General features: G+C 49.9%; 1 protein-coding gene across 1 annotated transcript in view; it reads right to left on the bottom strand.

Moving 5' to 3' along the window:
* The window catches only part of CSMD2 (CUB and Sushi multiple domains 2), a 288,748-nt gene that overhangs the window by 61,898 nt on the left and 208,418 nt on the right, over positions 1-18,432 (bottom strand). The window contains exons 27-35 of the mRNA XM_056509388.1: positions 15,714-15,905; positions 11,301-11,439; positions 9,563-9,750; positions 7,893-8,087; positions 7,078-7,194; positions 5,400-5,513; positions 5,172-5,267; positions 2,276-2,479; positions 753-877 (exon numbers count right to left, since the gene is read on the bottom strand). Coding sequence (XP_056365363.1) covers positions 753-877; positions 2,276-2,479; positions 5,172-5,267; positions 5,400-5,513; positions 7,078-7,194; positions 7,893-8,087; positions 9,563-9,750; positions 11,301-11,439; positions 15,714-15,905 — 1,370 coding nt within the window. The remainder of the gene's footprint in view (positions 1-752; positions 878-2,275; positions 2,480-5,171; positions 5,268-5,399; positions 5,514-7,077; positions 7,195-7,892; positions 8,088-9,562; positions 9,751-11,300; positions 11,440-15,713; positions 15,906-18,432) is intronic.

Below are 18,432 nucleotides of genomic sequence, written 5' to 3'. Positions count from 1 at the left end.
AAAAACTTCCTAATGTTGAACCCAAATTCTCTCTCTGTTGTACCAGAGTAAGGGTCACACTGAGGGATAATCCTGCTCCTCCCAGATCCCACCCTGTGCATCCTGACAGTGCTCCTGGAGCTCTGGACAGTGCCCAAACACCCTCTGGGTGAGAGGAATGTTGGATTTGTCTTTACAAACAAGCTGTGGATCTGCTGGTGGATCAAACCAGCACTGAGAAATAAAAGAAACAAAGAGATGGATTCCACTGGTATTTGCCTTTATAAGCAAACTTCAGGTTGCTGAGAAATTAGATTGGGTATTGGAAGATGAAAGAAGCAATGGGAGAGAACCATGAGTTCTGTAAGAATTAAAAATTAAAAGGAAGGGTTATACATGAGAGGGGAATCTCAGGTATCAGGTGTTTGGGCAGTCTGAGCCTCTCAAGTACCTCAGCAATGGGGAAAGGGAGAGGGAAATTGGGATAAAAAGGAGGCTGTGTCCTCCAAAAATCTGAGAGACCCCAGGGGATGCCGCATGGCCTCTCCCTTTATCCCAGTAAAGTCACAGGACTCCTCTGTCTCCTTTTTGGACAAAAACCTCTGGTGTTTGTGGATTCATTCTCCTGAACCTTTCCCTGATCTGAGCCTGCCCTGGCCCAGCTCCAGCCCTTCCCTGGCCACAGACATCACCAAGGAGTCCCAGATTCTTCTGGCACTGACTGATCGCAGGAATTCCAGGCCAGCCCAGCCTGTCCCAGTTCCTGGCTGTACCTGGATCCCTGCTCCCTCGGGCACTGTGATCTTCCACACGCAGTTGAGGCTGTTCAGGTAGGGCTCAGGGAAGCCTGGGGACAGGATGGTTCCTTTCCTCTCCGTCAGGTTCCCCCCGCAGGGCACTGCAAGGAGAGCAGGAGGAATTTGTGCTAAAAGCATCGGTAAAATGACAAGAAATCAAGAATTGGTTGTGATTTAAGGGTGAGATTTGTAGGAAAAATTCTTTTCACAGTAACTTTTTTTTTTTTTTTTTTTGTGCAGCTTTTGGTACATTCCTTGGGTGTGGGGAGCACACGAGGATGATCTTCAGGAGCTGCTCTGCTCCAGGGGAGGTGAAAGCAGATTTGATTTATTTGAGATGCTGTCCCAGATCTCACAAGAATATTGGATCAAAATGTCAATTCCCTGCAATTCAGGGTTAAACTGCTCTTATTCAGAGCCAGGCTGGGCTTTGTGTGGTATCAATCATGGGGTGGTTTGGGTGGGAAGGGACCTTAAAGATCACCAAATCCCTTCACCCAGACTCCTTCCACTGTCCCAGCTTGTTCCAATCCCTGTCCAGCCTGGCCTTGGACACTTCCAGGAATGGAGTAGCCACAACCTCCCTGGACAGAAGCAAGAAGCTTTAAGGGAGTTATTTACATTTCATTAACGCTTTGTTTTGCTGTTGATTTTTCCCCACAGAACAACCCAGACTGGAAGAGAACCACTGTTGCTGTAAGGCTGGGGAGCAGTGAAAAAAATACAGCAACACAGGCTTCATCCTGAAAGCAGAAGAAGCGATTTATTACAGGATTAGTCACATTTTCATGGACTGGTTTGCAGAACTAAGGATAGAATTAAGCTCCAGGGATAGATTTAAGGTCCAAGGAAGGCAACACCTCCTGTAAACATGATTTCAGCAAAACATCACCTTCCTCACACACTCCTCCTGTCCACAACACCAGGTGCTAAACTTTGTTATTATTAATTATTAATTATTAATTCTTTCCCTTCTGCTTCTTTGGAGTAGCTTGAGAAAACTCAAACTGCTGTTATCCCTGACTTCCACCAGCAACCAACACACACAGCAACCAACATACCCAACAACCAACACACCCAACAACCAACACACCCAACAACCAACACACCCAACACACCCAACAACCAACACACCCAACAACCAACACACCCAACAACCAACACACCCAACAACCAACAACCAACACACCCAACAACCAACAACCAACACACTCAACAACCAACACAACCAACAACCAACACACCCAACAACCAACAACCAACACACCCAACAACCAACACAACCAACAACCAACAACCAACACACCCAACAACCAACACACCCAACAACCAACACACCCAACAACCAACACACCCAACAACCAAAAACCAACACACCCAACAACCAACACACCCAACAGCCAACACCCAACAGCCCCAAACCCCGGGCACCGCCCCGAGCGGCCCCGCTGATTTTCCCGCCCCGTTCCCCGTCCCCAGCGCTCCCCAGTGCCACCTACCCAGGCAGGAGGGCACAGAGGAGTTCCACTGTGCCAGGGCTCCGGGCATGGCCAGGCACTGGATGGCGGCGGCGCCGCGCAGGCCGTAGCCGGGGCTGCACTCGAAGCGCACCACGGCGCCCACGGCGAAGTCGCTGCCCAGGCGGCGGCCGTGGCGCGGCTCCGGCACCGAGCTGCACTGCGTGGCGCTGGTGCGCGGCACGGCTGCGGAGACACGCGGTTAGCAGGGAGGGCATGGAGGCTCTAGGGAGAAATCCCCAGTGGCTGAATCCCGTGGAGGGGCTGAGCTGAACGCACACTTGGTTGTTGACTAAACTTGACTTGGTTGTTGATTGTACCTAAACCTCAAGGAGGGGTTAAATCCAAACATAACCAGTGACTGATTGTACCTAAATCCCAAAGTATTTGAACCCCAAGGAAGGGCTGAATCCAAATATGATCAGTGACTGATTGTACCTAAACCCCAAAGTATTTGAACCCCAAGGAAGGGCTGAATGCAAACATAACCAGTGACTGATTGTACCTAAACCCCAAAGTATTTAGATCCCAAGGAAGGGCTGAATCCAAACATAACCAGTGACTGATTGTACCTAAGCCCCAAGGAGGGGATGAATCCAAACCTGGCCACTGACTGATTGTACCTAAACCCTAAAGTATTTGAACCCCAAGGAAGGGCTGAAAGCAAACTTGGTTGTTGACTGATTGTACCTAAAACCTTAAAGTATTGGGGCTGAATGCAAGCATGACCACTGACTGATTGTACCTAAAACTCTAAAGTGTCTAAACCCCAAAGAAAGGTTGAATCCAAATATGACCATTGATTGTACCTAAACCCTAAAGTATCGGGGCTGAGTCCAAACATGATCAGTGACTGATTGTACCCAAAAACCCTAAAATATTGGGGCTGAATCTAAACTTGACCATTGACTGATTGTACCCAAACCTCAAGGAAGAGCTAAATCCAAACTTAGCCATTGACTGATTGTACCTAAAATCCTGAAGTATTTGACCTGAATCCAAGTCAAACCATTGACTGATTGTACCTAAAATCCTGAAGTATTTGACCTGAATCCAAGTCAAACCATTGACTGATTGTATCTAAAATCCTAAAGTATCAGGGCTGAATCCAAACTTGGCCATTGACTGATTGTACCTAAATCCCAAAGAGCTGTTGAATGCAAACTTGACCATTGACTGATTGTACCTAAATCTCCAAAGTATCTAAATCACAAAGAAAGGATGAATCCAAGCATAAACAACGCCTGATTTTACCTAAATCCCAAAGATTGGTTGAGTCCAGGCATGACCATTGATTGATTACATCTAAACCCCAAAGAGGGATTGAATCAAAACATGACCATTGACTGATTGTTCCTAAATCCCAAGGTATCTAAATCCTAAAGAGGGGCTGAATCCAAACATGACCACTGACTGATTTTATTTAAATCCCAAAGATAGGCTTAATACAGGTATGACCATTGAGTGACTACTCCTAAATCCCAAAGCACCTAAACCCCAAAGATGGGCTGAACCTAAGTATGACCAACTGAGAAGAGTGATCCAAGTTCAAGTGGTTCCGAGCCTGGAGGTGGCACTTGGGTGAAGGTTGGGCTTGAAGATCTTGGAGGTTTTTTTCCAACCTTAATGATTTAATGATTCTGTATCTGAAATAAAAGCAGCTGGGATGTCCAGATCCACCCCTGCTGCCTCCCTTCTGAGAACTTTCCCCACATCAAAAAGTTGTTATTACCCAGGGAAACCAAAGGATCTGGCAGTGGTTTCCCAAAAAGTTGTTTTGTCACCCAATGCAGGAGCTTCCATGGGGAACTCCTTGAGTTCCTCAGCTCCCTGAAGGAACAGCAATTGGAAAAATTCTTCTTGGGAAAAGAGAGGAAAGGGGGATTTCAGTTGTGATGGTGCTGAAATTGTTGATATTCCTGTTGAGTACTGGGAATTAAAGTGAAAGACAGGAATGAAGCTGGCAGATAAGTGAGGGGGAAAACTCATCAAAAAACCAGGTCTATTGCCGAGGAAAAATTCAATTAATATTTTCCTCTGAGTTGCTTTAAATTTATGAGTGTTTAGCTAATTAGAGTGTGGCCAGGCAGATCCAAATCAGGCTGCCTTGCCCTTTTCCTCTTGCTTCCCATGCAGCTCTTGCAGGAGGGAGGAGGAACCTTCCCTGGTTTCAACAGAACCTTTGCTCTGCTGAGCTCTTTGAAGATTACAATCACAGCCACGGCTGTTTCACACTCATTAGGCAGGAATTCAAGAGAACAGATCTCTCACTACTCCAAAATCCAAACCACGCTTCTCTCCACCCCTGGAGAAGGCTCAGGTCATGCCAGTGTCTGTCCCCTCTTAGCAGCAAAAGCCTGGATGTTCCCACAGACAACTCCAGGGAGCACGTGGGTGAGAAATCCCTTCTGTTCTCCCACTGCTCCGTGCATCATTTGCTGTTTACTCCCATCAAATCCCGGAGTTGTTCTCGCCCAGTGCAGCACAAAGCTGTTACTGAAAGGATCAAGGGGCAGGAGTGTGACAGTCCCGAGCCTGTGACACGCACAGAGGGAGGATTTCTGAGCTGCCAGACGGGATTTCAGCTTCTTACACCCAGCAAAGTGCTAAAAGAGCCACTGGGAAGAACTACTGTGGGATAAACCTCCAAATTCCCTGTGAGACGACGCCGGGATGGGGATGGTGCTAATCCTGGGATGTGCAGGGTTCAAGCTGAGTGGGAATCAAAGGGAGGAATACAAAGCACCCACAGCAGCCAGCCAGCCCTGACAGAGCTCTGCTCCCGAATTCCCAGGGATATTCCCTGCTCAGAACCCCCAGACACCAAAAGCAGCTCAGGACACCCCTGAGGACACTTCCAGAACACACCTGAACTCACCTTGGTAGACAAAATGAAAGCCTTTGGCTGTGGATTGACCCTTGGAGCTGAATCTGATGAGGATCTGGTTGGTGGTGGCCAACGGCAAAGATTCCCCTGGATGGGGAGGAGGGAAGAGGGAGAGACAGAGGTGAGGGAATGAGAGACTCCTGGGACACAGGGAGCAGGTGCTGGGTGTGACAAAGCTGCTGTCCCCAGCAGGGACAGGGACAGGGAGCAGCTCCCTACCTGAGTGAGAGCCCGAGAGGGAGCTGAGCAGCCTCGAGTGCTGCGTGGGGCCGTCGTGCACCTCCACCACGTCATTGAGAGCAGTCTGGAAAAAGGCGAACTGCCCGAAGAGCACTGCGGGGACAGGGACAGGGACAGGGACGGGGACAGGGACAGGGATGGGGACAGGGATGGGGATGGGAATGGGGACGGGGACGGGGACGGGGACAGGGACGGGGACGGGGAAGGGACAGGGACGGGGACGGGGATGGGGACGGGGACAGGGATGGGGACAGGGATGGGGACAGGGACAGGGACGGGGATGGGGACAGGGATGGGGACAGGGACGGGGATGGGGACAGGGACGGGGACAGGGATGGGGACAGGGATGGGGACGGGGACAGGGATGGGGACGGGGATGGGGATGGGGACACGGATGGGGATGGGGATGGGGACAGGGACGGGGACAGGGATGGGGACAGGGACGGGGACAGGGAGAGGGATGGGGATGGGAACAGGGACAGGTATGGGGACAGGGACACAGATGGGGACAGGGACGGCGACAGGGATGGGGACAGGGATGGGGACACAGATGGGGACACAGATGGGGACAGGGACAGGGACAGAGATGGAGACAGGGACAGGGATGGGGACAGGGACAGGGATGGGGACAGGGACAGGGCTGGGATTGGCCCCTGCTGTCCCCAGTGTCACCTCATTGCTGTCACCACACTGGTGTTCCCATTGTCATCCCACTGCTGCTCCCAGTGTCACCTCACTGCTGTGCCCAGTGTCACCACACTGCTGTCCAGAGCACCATCACACTGTCATCCCCACTGCTGTCCCCACTCCATCCTGGCGCTGTCCCCATGTCATTCCACTGCTGTTCCAGTGCTGTCCCCATTGCCATCCTCATGTCATCCCCCTGCTGTCCCCACTCCCATCCCCCTGCCACCCCGTTGCTGTCCCCATTGATGACCCCACTGCCATCCTACTGCTGTCCCCACTATCATCCCACTGCTGTCCCACTGCTGTCCCCACTATCATCCCACTGCTGTCCCCCTGCTGTCCCCCTGCTGTCCCCACCCCCCCACACAGCCAGGCCATGCAGCCAAGGCCCTCCCATGCACTCACAGAACCCCCTGAGCTCATACAGACCCCAAGGACCCTCAAGCCCAACCCCTGGCCCTGCCCAGGACCCCCCCCAGCATTCCCAGCATTCCCAACTGGGATTTATTTTCCCAGCACAACCTTTGTCCTGTGTTCCAGCTGCCTTTATTCCAGGCAGGCACAAGGCCTGAGTGACAGCCTGGAAAGATTTATTTATCCCCAAACTCCAGATGCAGCACCAGCCTCCCCCAGGTTCACTGACACATCTTCCCACTGATTCCCAGCCCACTGGGAATTCTCTGTGACTCATCCCCTTTCCCTGCCTACAGAACACGAGGTGCAGAATTCCACTGAGGGACAATGATTGTTAATTATCTGTAATTGGCTCCTGTTGGGTTGAGCTTTGGACAAAACCTGGACAAATCCAGAATCTTCTCTGACTCCAGCACAAAAAACTCCCAACAGCACCATTGCTACTCTGCCATCTGCCTCATCTCCAGTTCTGGATGCACTTATAAAAATTATCATTAAAAACCCAGCAAATAAGAGCTGCAAGAAGAGAATCCCACAAAAATTCCAAGCATGGTACCGTAGTCCTTGGGCACGACGATGGAGTACAGGCACACCTGGCCACTGGTGTAGTTTTGGGGATAATTTGGGGACAGGACCACTCCATCTGAGCCTGTGTACTGCCCTCCACAGGGAGCTGCAAGGGAAAGGATCGTGGAGCATCCCTGGAGCCTGGAAATGTCCCCAGCCACCATTCCCTGCTCCAGGTGCTGCTCCCTGAAAGTTCTCACGGGAAAAATCAAGTTTATCCCACCCCCAGTTTGTGCTGGCTCCATGTGGAATTATCAAACCACGCCATTAATGTGGGATTTGCACTGTTCCCCTTCCACAGCTCAGGATGAGCTCCTTTTCCCACCTTTCCTCAGTTTTCCCTGCCAGACCCTTCCCAAATTAGGGATTTCATTCCATTCCCCCACCAGCTGCCTCTTGATTCCCTCCTCAGCTCAAGTCTGACTGCAAACCAGCAAGTCAGAAAAGCAAACAAAATAACCAAACAGAAACCCTAAAAACGCCCTTGTTTTGTCACTGAGCTCTTCCCCTGCTCAGGAACGCCCAAGACTGGGGGTTTGGATTAGCAAGGATCACGTTTAGTCAGGGTTTAAGTGGATTCCTGACTCCTGCCCTGTGCCAGACACTGTCCAGCCGTGTCCACTTCCCATCTACCAAACAAAACTCAAAAAAAAAAAAAACTCCCAGAAATCAGCTCTTCCTGTTAAAAGAAGAGCTGTCAAAACCCTGATAAATGATGACAAACAATCCCTGTTAAAACCCAGGGGGCACCCTCCAAATCAACACCCAATTTCCCGCGGGCACACCCATCCCCGCGGGATTTACCTGTACAGGTGGGGCGAGGCTTGTTCCAGGTGGGTTTCCCGTCCCCTCCCATCACACAGGTGAGGGTGGGGCCCCCCTGGATGTCGTAGCCCCCGTCGCAGTAGAAGGTGATGGTGGAGCCCAGCTTCAGGTCCGTGCCCACCCTGGTGCCGTTCTTGATGGAGCCCGGGTCGAAGCAGGACTCCCGGGGGTTCTCTGCAGGGAAAGCACCCCCAGGACTGTCACTCCTCTGACACAGCCCCTCTGCTGGTTTCATCAGTGAAACGGGAGTATTTTTTTAGGCTGGGAGTTGGTGGGATTTTCAAAAGGACTGGCACAGATTTTGGGTTTGGATTCTGGCTGTTCCAGACCCTCCAGGAGGCTCCCATTCCCAAAATCCAATCATTTCACACAATCCCAGGATTGCTGAGGCTGGAAAATCCCTTCAGGATCATTGAGTCCAAGCTGTGACCCACCCCTGCACTGTCACCAGCCCAGAGCACCGAGTGCCACGAGGACAAACCATATTTGAGATGGGGAGGCCCTGGCACAGAGAAATTGTGGATTCCCCATCCCTGGGAGTGTCCAAGGCCAAGGATGGAACCTGGAGCAACCTGGGATAGTGGAAGGTGTCCCTGCCCATGGAGCTGGATGGGTTTTTGGGTTTTCCAACCCAAACCAGTCTGGGATTCTTTTATTTATTCCTTGTGCCACGTCCTTGGTCGCCTCCAGGGATGGGGATTCCACCCCTTCCAAGGCCTGGCCACCCTTTCCATGCAGAAATTCCTGCTGATGTCCAACCTGAGCCTCCCCTGGCACACCTTGAGGCTGGTCCCTCTCCTTCTGTCCCTCTTCCCTGGGAGCAGAGGTCAAACCCCACTTTGCTCCACCCTCCTGGCACTTAGAGAGTGAAAAATTCTCTGCCCTGCAGCATCTAAAATCCCATTTCCTTATAAAAATTCCAGAGAACACTACAGAGCTGTCAGGACTTAGATATTTCTTTCCTTCTTCTAACAGCTTCTTTTTTATTTGGTGTTTTTTTCCCTTCTCTTATTTTTTTTTTCCTGCCTGCAATATAATTAGAGGCTTTGATTAATCCTGCTCTTTTGTCATTTGGAAATTGCTCATTAAAGACAAGGGCTTTTCTGAGAGCAGTGGCTCTGGGAACAATTCAAGTGTGCTTAAGCATTAAATCAGGGTCTCTCAGATTTTGGGGAAGGTGTGGAAGGAGAAACAGGAAACTATAGAGCCCACAGGTCTTGTTTTTGCTTCTCTGCATGAAAAATCAGATGATCCCATGGTTTCCTGTCCACAGCAGCCGCCCAGGTGTTCCAGGTGAATGGGATATAGAAATATGGGAATTTTATTTTTTCCCAGAGCCACAGACTGGTCAAGCCCCACTGCCCATCACACATTTGTATCCTCAACCTTTAAATCCTGAAATCCTGTGTTCTCCTGGCCTCAGTGAGGTCTTGATGCACAAATTTTGGACACTTTGAGCACCACTTTCCATGTTTCTCTCCATTCCTCTTCACCTCCCACTGCTTTGGGCGAGAGGGAATCCCTCCCTCCCTCCTCTTTGTGGGTGGAAAAACACCAGGATTGATTTCCCACAGGATCTAGAGCCTCTCCCACGTGTTCCAAAGAGGTGGAATGATCTGGGGATGAGCTCAGGGTGTGCTCAGCCTCACCTGTGTACTCGATGACAAAGCCGGCGTTGCTGACGGAGGCGTCGCTGCGGAACGCCAGGAAAAGGTTGTTGCTGCTGCTCTCGATCCTCTCCGGGAGCTGGGAGCCATAAAAACTCCCAATCAGGGGGCTCAGGGAGTCAGGCCCATCATAAATGTGCAGGAAATCATAGCCAGGCTCCAGGCTGAAGCTGCAAAAGCAAAAGAAGGAGGGTTTGGAGGAGGGACACGTCCCTGGAGAACTCCTGGGATGTGGATGTGGAAGCCCAGGGTAGGGATTGCCCTGCTCCAAAATTCTGCCAAGCAGGACATTCCTGCCAGCTGCTGCTGCTCCAAAATCCTGCCAGGCACAGGACATTCCTGCCCCCATCCTCCAAAACTGAGCACCACTTTCCTGTTTCTCTCCATTCCTCTTCACCTCCCTCTCTCCTCCCACTGCTTTGGGTGAGAGGGACTCCTTCCCCTCTTTTCTCCATCCTCTGCTTTGGGGGTGGCAAAACACCAGAATTCCCCCTGGAAGGAGGAATGGGGGGAATTCCAGGAGTGGGGATGGAGTCAGGAGACAGAGCCTGAGCCAGAGCTGCTGCAGGGATTGCTGGGCTGAACCAGATCAGGTTCTGTGTGTCCAAGAGGAGCTGCAGCTGCAATACGAGGATCTCCCCTTAAAAAAAAAAAAAAAATAAAAATCTGGGAACAGATGATCCAGGAGCATGGGACAGCTCCACCAGCTTTGGGTTGGTCCTTTCCCAGAGCTTAGGACATCCACACCCAGACCAGGTTCTGTGTATCCAAGAGGAGCTGCAGCTGCAATACCAGGATGTCCCCACAAAAAAAAACAAAAACAAAACAAAACAAAACAAAACAAAACAAAACAAAACAAAAAAAAAAAAACAAAAAAAAACCAATCTGGGAACAGATTATCCAGGGGAATGGGACAGCTCCACCAGCTTTGGGTTGGTTCTTTCCCAGAGCTCAGGCCATCCACACTCAGATCAGGTTCTGTGTGTCCAAGAGGAGCTGCAGCTGCAATATGAGGATTTCTCCCCAATAAAAAAAATCTGGGAACAGATTATCCATGAGCATTGCACAGCTCCTCCAGCTTTGGGTTGGTTCTTTCCCAGAGCTCAGGCCATCCACACCCAGACCACCCCTCCCTGCTCTGTGTCCCAGGGTCGTGGCACCAAACCCGTGGGTAGCTGACACACTGGCCAGAGCTGCACTCACTTTGCCACTCTGTGACCCAGAGTGGGTCACACCTCGGGAAAAGGAGGATTAGATGTGGCTCAAACTATGGCTCCAAGGCCTTTTTGGCTGACAGACTGTGTTCAAAGCAGACAAGAAGGAGGGGGAGGGCTTTTGCATCGGATAAAAAGGATTTATTACTCTGGCGAATTCAGGGAGCAAAATTAAAAAATGGTAAAGGTACAACAGCTTAAATATGGGGGAGGTTTAAGGGGAAGGTACAACTTATTAGCAAATTGGAGAAATTCTGGGGAGGGGTAAAGGGTAGGGTTCACAAAGGCATTGTTCAGTGAGGGAGGTGGGGAGGGAAACTGGGTCACATGGACTAATGGAACCTGGAGTTTAGGGGATTTCCAAAGGGGAATTCCAAGCAGGGGCTGGCACAAAGCAGAACTGACAGGGAATTCAGACTGACAAGGTGGTGGGAGGGTGTAATTTTGGACTGAACCATTAACTTGGGCAATAACAGAACACAGAACACACTGCAACAGGTACTCACACGTTGAACACCAGGGCAATGACATAGTCAGGGGACACTGTCAGCTTCCAGTCACACTCCTTCCCCGGGGGATACGGCTCCGGGTACTGCGGGGACAGGATCACCCCAGCTGGGCCTGTCAGGATCCCACCACAGGGAGCTGCAGGAAGAACAGCCAAGGTGAGATTTGGAGTGAAAATCTTAGAAAAATTAGGATTTGATTGGGTTGCAATGCAGGATGTGGCCAGAAATGTGGATTCTGTCCCCATCTGTTAACCCAGCTGGGGCAGTGACCCTGATCTCCATGGAGATATCCTCTGCTCATGGGCCATCTTTAAACCAGCTGGGCAATCATCTTTATCTTCCCACAGCCCATCCTCCCTCCAGGAGATATCTCCTGTTAATGGCCAGTGAGTCCCAGGGCATGACTGATAAAATTCCATCATCCCACTGGGAGATGCTCCAGCCAGGGGAGGAGCCAAACATTTCCTACCCAGATAAAAACTGAGATTTGAAACACTAAAACAGCCTTTTCCACTGGATTCCAGAGGAAAACTGGAACAATTGCAACCAGCAACTTATTCTATGGAAAACTGGAGCTGCCCCAAAAGCAATTTGTGCTGTCATTGATAGAAAAGGTTGAGAGTTCAGGGTGAGGATGATTTGCCTTACTTCCTCCTTTTAAGACCCCTCCCCACAAAAACGACCCCAGACTTAATTTAAGAAGTCAATCACACATGGTTAATAGCCATTCAAGCTAATTACCATAGGAAGCGAGGAATGGGAGGGGCTGTAATTGTGAATATGTATTTGTTTGAAGCTTTTGTCCATAAACAGAGTCTGTGATCACCTGTGATTTTGCAGTGTGTGTTAGAGCTGCTGCCCAGCACTGAATAAACACACACTTTGTAACTTTAAAATGCTAGAGAGTCTTTTGCCCATCACAGGTGGGTATCAGTATTAGACCAATAATTTTATTTTGGTAGATCAGGAGCACAGAGATTCAAAAGCAGCAAATGGGAAGCAGGGATGGAAAAAAAAAAAGGGAGATGTGATAGACATGGGGGATCAAACAGCACAGAATCCTCAGGTGTTTTAGTGGGAAGCGACCCTGAGGCTCACGAGGTTGTGGTGGCTCTGTCATTCCACGCCACAAACTGAGCTCTGGATGCCACCACAACCTTCCTAAAATCTTTAGTGAGGAGCCAGGAGGAGAGAGAGGGAGATCTTCACTCTTCTGCTGTTTTTATGGAGCTCCCTGTCAAGGCCTGTTCACTTGTAACGAGGTGAAAACACGTCTGGGCCTAAACGGGCTCGGTCGTGTTTACTCCACTTCCCAGCACATTAAATGCCAAGCTGATTGAAAAATCAATTATTCCTTTTTTAAGGCTCAAAGTGCCTGCTCGTGTTTCCCACTGTGGCAAAACATGACTGATATTTTTCCTGTCAGTTTTTTTTTCTGAGGGATCCTTGCTGATGCTTTGAGATTCCCCAGATCACACATTCGGGATGGGGTGAAAGGAAGTGGGTCTGGCAGCAGCTACAGAGGGGGAAATGAGCTGGGATGGGACAGAAATGATGGGATAAATCTTGGAAATATTTTCCATGAAGGAACAAGCACGTGGGATTGTCCTGTGGGCTTTGATAAAGAAAAAATATCAGGTAGAACCCAGTGGGGCTGGTCTAAAATTGTCAGAGTAGGGATTAGAGACCTTTCTCCAAATCCCAGAATGGAGGAATGTTATTCTGGGACACACCAAGAAATCACATCACAAATACAAAAATTTGGGTGATGGCCTCCCAAAAATACCTTGGAAGAGACATAAATCCCTCTACATTTGGGATGGGATGAGGGCAAGGAGAGCACAGCTTGTAGGGAGTCTGACAGCAGCTACAGAGGGGGAAATGAGCTGGGATGGGACAGAAATTATGGGATAAACCTTGGAAGGATTTTCCATGAAGGAACAAGCACGTGGGATTGCCCTGTGGGCTTTGATCAAGAAAAATATAAAGAAAAATATCAGGTAAAACCCAGTGGGGCTGGTCTAAAATTGTCAGAGTAGAAATCAGAGACCTTTCTCCAAGTCCAAAAATGGAGAAATGTTATCATTCTGGGACACACCAGGAAATCACAGCACAAATAAGGAAAATTTGGGTGATGGCCTCCCAAAAATACTTTGGAAGAGACATAAATCCCTCTACATTTGGGATGGGATGAGGGCAAGGAGAGAACAGCTTGTGGCGGGTCTGACTTATGGAGTGGGACAGAAGTGATGGGGTAAATCTTGGAAGGATTTTCCATGAAGGAATGAGCACATGGGATTGTCCTGTGGGCTTTGATGAGAAAAATATCAATAAAAACCCAGTGGGGCTGGTCTGGAAATATCTGAATAGTTTAGAGACCCTTCTCCAAAGCTTTAAAGCAACTTCTTCAACCAAGTCCAAACTCAGGCATGGAGAACTTTTTATCCCCCTGGGACACACCAGCAAATCACAGCACAGACATGGAAAATTTGGCTGAAAATCCCCCAAAAATGCCTTGGAAGAACACACCAGCATCCCTCCTGAGCCCATTCACCCTAGCTTTAACCCCAAGGGTGCTTTCCCCTCCCAGACTGTAACATCAGGGGAAAACTCTGCAGAAATTAAAATCTAAGGACTCGTGTTTGAAAAGCCTGAGGGAGACAAATGTTCAACACCCTCGGATTCCTTTGAAAATCCCACCCAGAGTCCCCAAAGGATTTGAAGCAGGAGCTGGACCCAGCCATGCTGCCTGGGATTGGGAGGGATGCAAACTTCAAATGGCCCAAACCTCCTGGCAGTTGTGCCACAGAGAGGGGAAAACGCATTTGAAATGCTAAATACCCCAAATCAGCCCCAGATTTAACAATGAGTGTTCCCAGTTTAGCTCCAACCAGGCTGCCTCTCCCCCAGCTACTGATATTTCATTGATTAGTCCTCCAAATCCTTTGTCACCTCATATTAGAATTTGCTGGAAAATAAACTTTAAATATAATTTGAAGTATTAGAAAATCAGCAATTTCTCTATCACAGCTCTGGACACCTGAAGGATATTTAAAAAAAAAAAAATTCTTAATTTTTAAAGACGTGTGGGGTGAAATTTTACAACAGGGCTCAGGACATGGATCTGTGTCCATGGGTTCAGATCACAGATCTGTGCCCATGGATTCAGATCGCAAATTTGTGTCCATGTGCCCAGATCAGGGATCCATGTCCATGGATTCAGGACAGGGATCTGTGTCTGTGTGCTCAGATCACAGATTCGTGTCCCTGTGCCCAGATCATGGATCTGTGCCCATGGATTCAGAACAGGGATCTGTGTCTGCGTGCTCAGAACATGGATCCATGTCCATGGATTCAGATCACAGATCTGTGTCCATGGATTCAGGACAGGGATCTCTGTCTACGTGCTCAGAACATGGATCTGTGCCCATGGATTCAGACCCCAGATCCATGTCCCTGTGCCCATATCCCAGATTTGTGTCCCTGTGCCCAGATCCCAGATTTGTGTCCCTGTGCCCAGATCCCAATCCTGTGTCCCTGTGCCCATATCCCAGATTTGTGTCCCTGTGCCCAGATCCCAGCCCTGTGTCCCTGTGCCCATATCCCAGATTTGTCCCTGTGCCCAGATCCCAGATCTCTGTCCCTGTGCTCAGACCCCAGCCCTGTGTCCCTGATCCCATATCCCAGATCCCAGCCCTGTGTCCCTGTGCCCAGATCCCATATCCCAGCCCTATGTCCCCGTGTCCCTGATCCCATATCCCAGATCTGTGTCCCTGTGCCCAGATCTCAGCCCTGTCTCTGTCCCTGTGCCCAGATCCCAGCCCTGTGTCCCTGATCCCATATCCCAGATCTGTGTTCCTGTGCCCAGATCCCAGCCCTGTGTCCCCGTGTCCCTGTACCCAGGTCCCAGCCCTGTGTCCCTGTGCCCAGATCTGTGTCCCTGTACCCAGATCCCAGTCCCGTGTCCCTGATCCCAGGTCCCAGCCCTGTGTCCCTGATCCCATATCCCAGATCTGTGTCCCTGTACCCAGATCCCAGTCCCGTGTCCCTGATCCCATATCCCAGATCCGTGTTCCTGTGCCCAGATCCCAGTCCTGTGTCCCTGTGCCCAGATCCCAGTCCTGTGTCCCTGATCCCAGGTCCCAGCCCTGTGTCCCTGATCCCATATCCCAGATCCGTGTTCCTGTGCCCAGGTCCCAGTCCCGTGTCCCTGATCCCAGGTCCCAGCCCTGTGTCCCCGTGTCCCTGTACCCATATCCCAGCCCCGTGTCCCTGATCCCATATCCCAGCCCCGTGTCCCTGATCCCAGGTCCCAGCCCTGTGTCCCTGATCCCATATCCCAGATCTGTGTCCCTGATCCCATATCCCAGCCCCGTGTCCCTGCTCCCAGGTCCCAGCCCGTGCCCGTACCTGTGCAGGTGGGCGGGTCTGGCTGCCAGAAGAACCTGTTCTCCACCTGCACACAGGTGATCTGTGCCTCCCCTTGCAGGGCATAGCCGGGGTTGCACTGGAAGGTGATGGAGTCCCCGGCCTCCTTGCTGTCCCCGCTCCGGCTCCCGTTCTGGGGGATTCCTGGGTCGTTGCAGGACGTGGCCGTGGAAACTGAAGGGAATTGAAGGCACATTTTGAATATTGATGTTGATTTAACACCTGCAGCACTGCCTCTCCTCTCTCTGTCCATACCCAGGCTGTGCCTTGCTCCCCACCCCTCCTCCCTCAGCATCCCACAGAATTCCCCCACGCACAGAAAGTGCCTTTCCCTTTGCTCTGAGCATCTGCCACTCCAGCTGGGAAAGGCTCTGGGGACCAGCAAGTTCAAGAGCAGCACCCAGGGAGCAGCTTTGATGCAGAACTGTGCACATGGCTCTTTGCTTCGTCAGCCAGACACCCACTGATCTTCCACGGCGTTTTTGGAGAGTTCTGTGCCAGGCACATGCTGCAAAATCAACCCAGCCACCAGCACCTCACCCTTTCCCATGAGTGGCAGAGAAATTCAGCCTCAAGATCTGTGAAGCATCAAGCCTGACCTTTCAGAAACGTGTTTGTTTCCCTTCCAGACTTGTTGCTGCCTCTCTTTGAGGTCTGAGATGTCCCCTGAGCTGGGGACAGGCAAAGCTTTGCTGCTGCCTGAGCTCAAGGTCTGCCAACACCACAAGGATTTACCAGCAGGGAAAATCCTGGAGTAATAGGAGTTTTGTGAGCTTATCCACCTCATTAAAGCTCCCAAGATCCCAAAGTGGACAGGTCTGAGCTCAGGTCTGGCTGCTTAGTCACACCTGCTGAACAAAGGCTTTGAGCAGGAGCAGTCAGTAAAGCCCAGCTCCAGATCAGGAGCTTATTTCCTGCTAAGTTGATGAGAGTCTGTTACACCCAGGCAGTTTAGAGAAAGCTGCTCTTGAAAGAGCCAGAGGAAATCCCTCTCTTTCTGTGCAGCTGGAGATAAGGAAGTTAACAGCTCAGGCTGGATGAGACACAAATCTGGTAAAAAAAAAAAAACAAAAAAAACCAGGATGGCTCTGCTGTGCTGGGTGAAACAAAGCTCTGCCTCTGTCTGGGTCATCCCAAAGCTCTGAAATCCAGCAGAATTTTTCCACAAATTGCTGGCTTGTTCCCCCAGCCAAGCAATGCAATCTGGACAGAAAGTTATGGGGAAAAAAATCCAAAATACAAACAACTTGGGAAGATGTTTCAATGTGTCTCAGTCCAGGGGAAGTCACATCATCACTCACCCAACCACTCCCTGTTTGTTATCACTCCAAAACAACTGCACAAACCTGGAACCCTCTGTAAATACTGGAACATACTTAATAATTAAATATTAAATAATTGAAATGAATGTGTTTGCAGGGCTGGGGCTGAGGTGAGAGCAGCCAGGACCCTCAGACAGGGACAGCCCTGCAGCCCATGGAGATTTTTGTGCCCTGCACCCCAAGGAACCCAATTTGGGGGAGTTTAAACAGATTTGGCTTTCAGGACACCTGGGGGAAGCTGCCAGGGTGAATCTGAGGGGTCTGGGGGTGGAAAATTGTTGGAATTTCTTCTTGTGTATTCCAGGTTTTTCTGCTCTGCCAGGTTCCTCACTCTGAGGGCACAGAATTCACTGCTAGGACAAAAGAGATGAGATTTCTCCCTAATTTTAGTCTGCACCCAAAAAGGGTTGGGAGACACAAAATCAAAGGAATCTGTGTATTCACCAAGTCGATGTTTTTAAAGCAAGTTTTGATTTTCCAATTCAAACCCAGCCACGAAACAAACAGATCCTTCAAAGGGAGCAACCAGAACTGAGAAGTGAAGGGTCAGGAAGCAATGAAAATAATTACTCTCACAATCCTAATTTCAAACCCCTAACTGCTCAGCAAATGATCCTCACAGGATGGAGCTCAGGGAAGAGAAACTGTGCAAAATGTAAAGCTGTAAAATAATGATTTCCTGCAGGCTGATGTTTGTGCTGCCCAGGAAATGAGGGGGTCCCAGCTCCCAGGATGTGCAGTTCATTTTTTTTACAGGATCATGCTCATTTCAGTGGCTGTAGCCCATGAAAGCTGCATTTTAGTTTCATAAGTATCAACCAGCTTTGGCTTTTGTGAATTTTTTATCTTCTCAGCAACACTGCAAGCAATATTTGTAATAAATTACATAATGAGTAGATGGGATTAAGTGGTAAATAAGTGATTAGAGTTAATTTTCTGTTTATTTATTATGAAAGTGACTAAGTGGCCACTGCAGCATCACCTGCACATTCTGTGGATACACCTGGAATTTCTGACCAGCAAAACTGGGTTTGCTTGGATTTTTGTTCTAGGATTGGTTGGGATTTCTCTCTGGGTTTCCTTGGGGTTTCCCTCTAGGTTTCCTTGGGGTTTTTCTCAGGGTATGCTTGGATTTTCCCTCTGGGTTTTGTTGGATTTTTGTTCTGGGTTTGGTCGGGGTTTCTCTCTGGGTTTGGTTGGGATTTCCCTCTGGGTTTGATTGGGATTTCTCTCTGGGTTTGATTGGGATTTCCCTCTGGGTTTGGTTGGATTTTTGTTCTGGGTTTAGTCAGAATTTGTTTAGGGTTTCTCTCTGGGTTTGTTTGGGGTTTCCCTCTGAGTTTGGTTGGATTTTCCCTCTGGGTTTGTTTAGGGTTTGG

The sequence above is a fragment of the Oenanthe melanoleuca genome, chromosome 23, assembly GCF_029582105.1.
Source record: "Oenanthe melanoleuca isolate GR-GAL-2019-014 chromosome 23, OMel1.0, whole genome shotgun sequence".
Taxonomy (NCBI): domain Eukaryota; kingdom Metazoa; phylum Chordata; class Aves; order Passeriformes; family Muscicapidae; genus Oenanthe; species Oenanthe melanoleuca.
The sequence above is the reverse complement of the archived record's forward strand: the minus strand, read 5'-3'. Positions and strand labels throughout refer to the sequence as shown.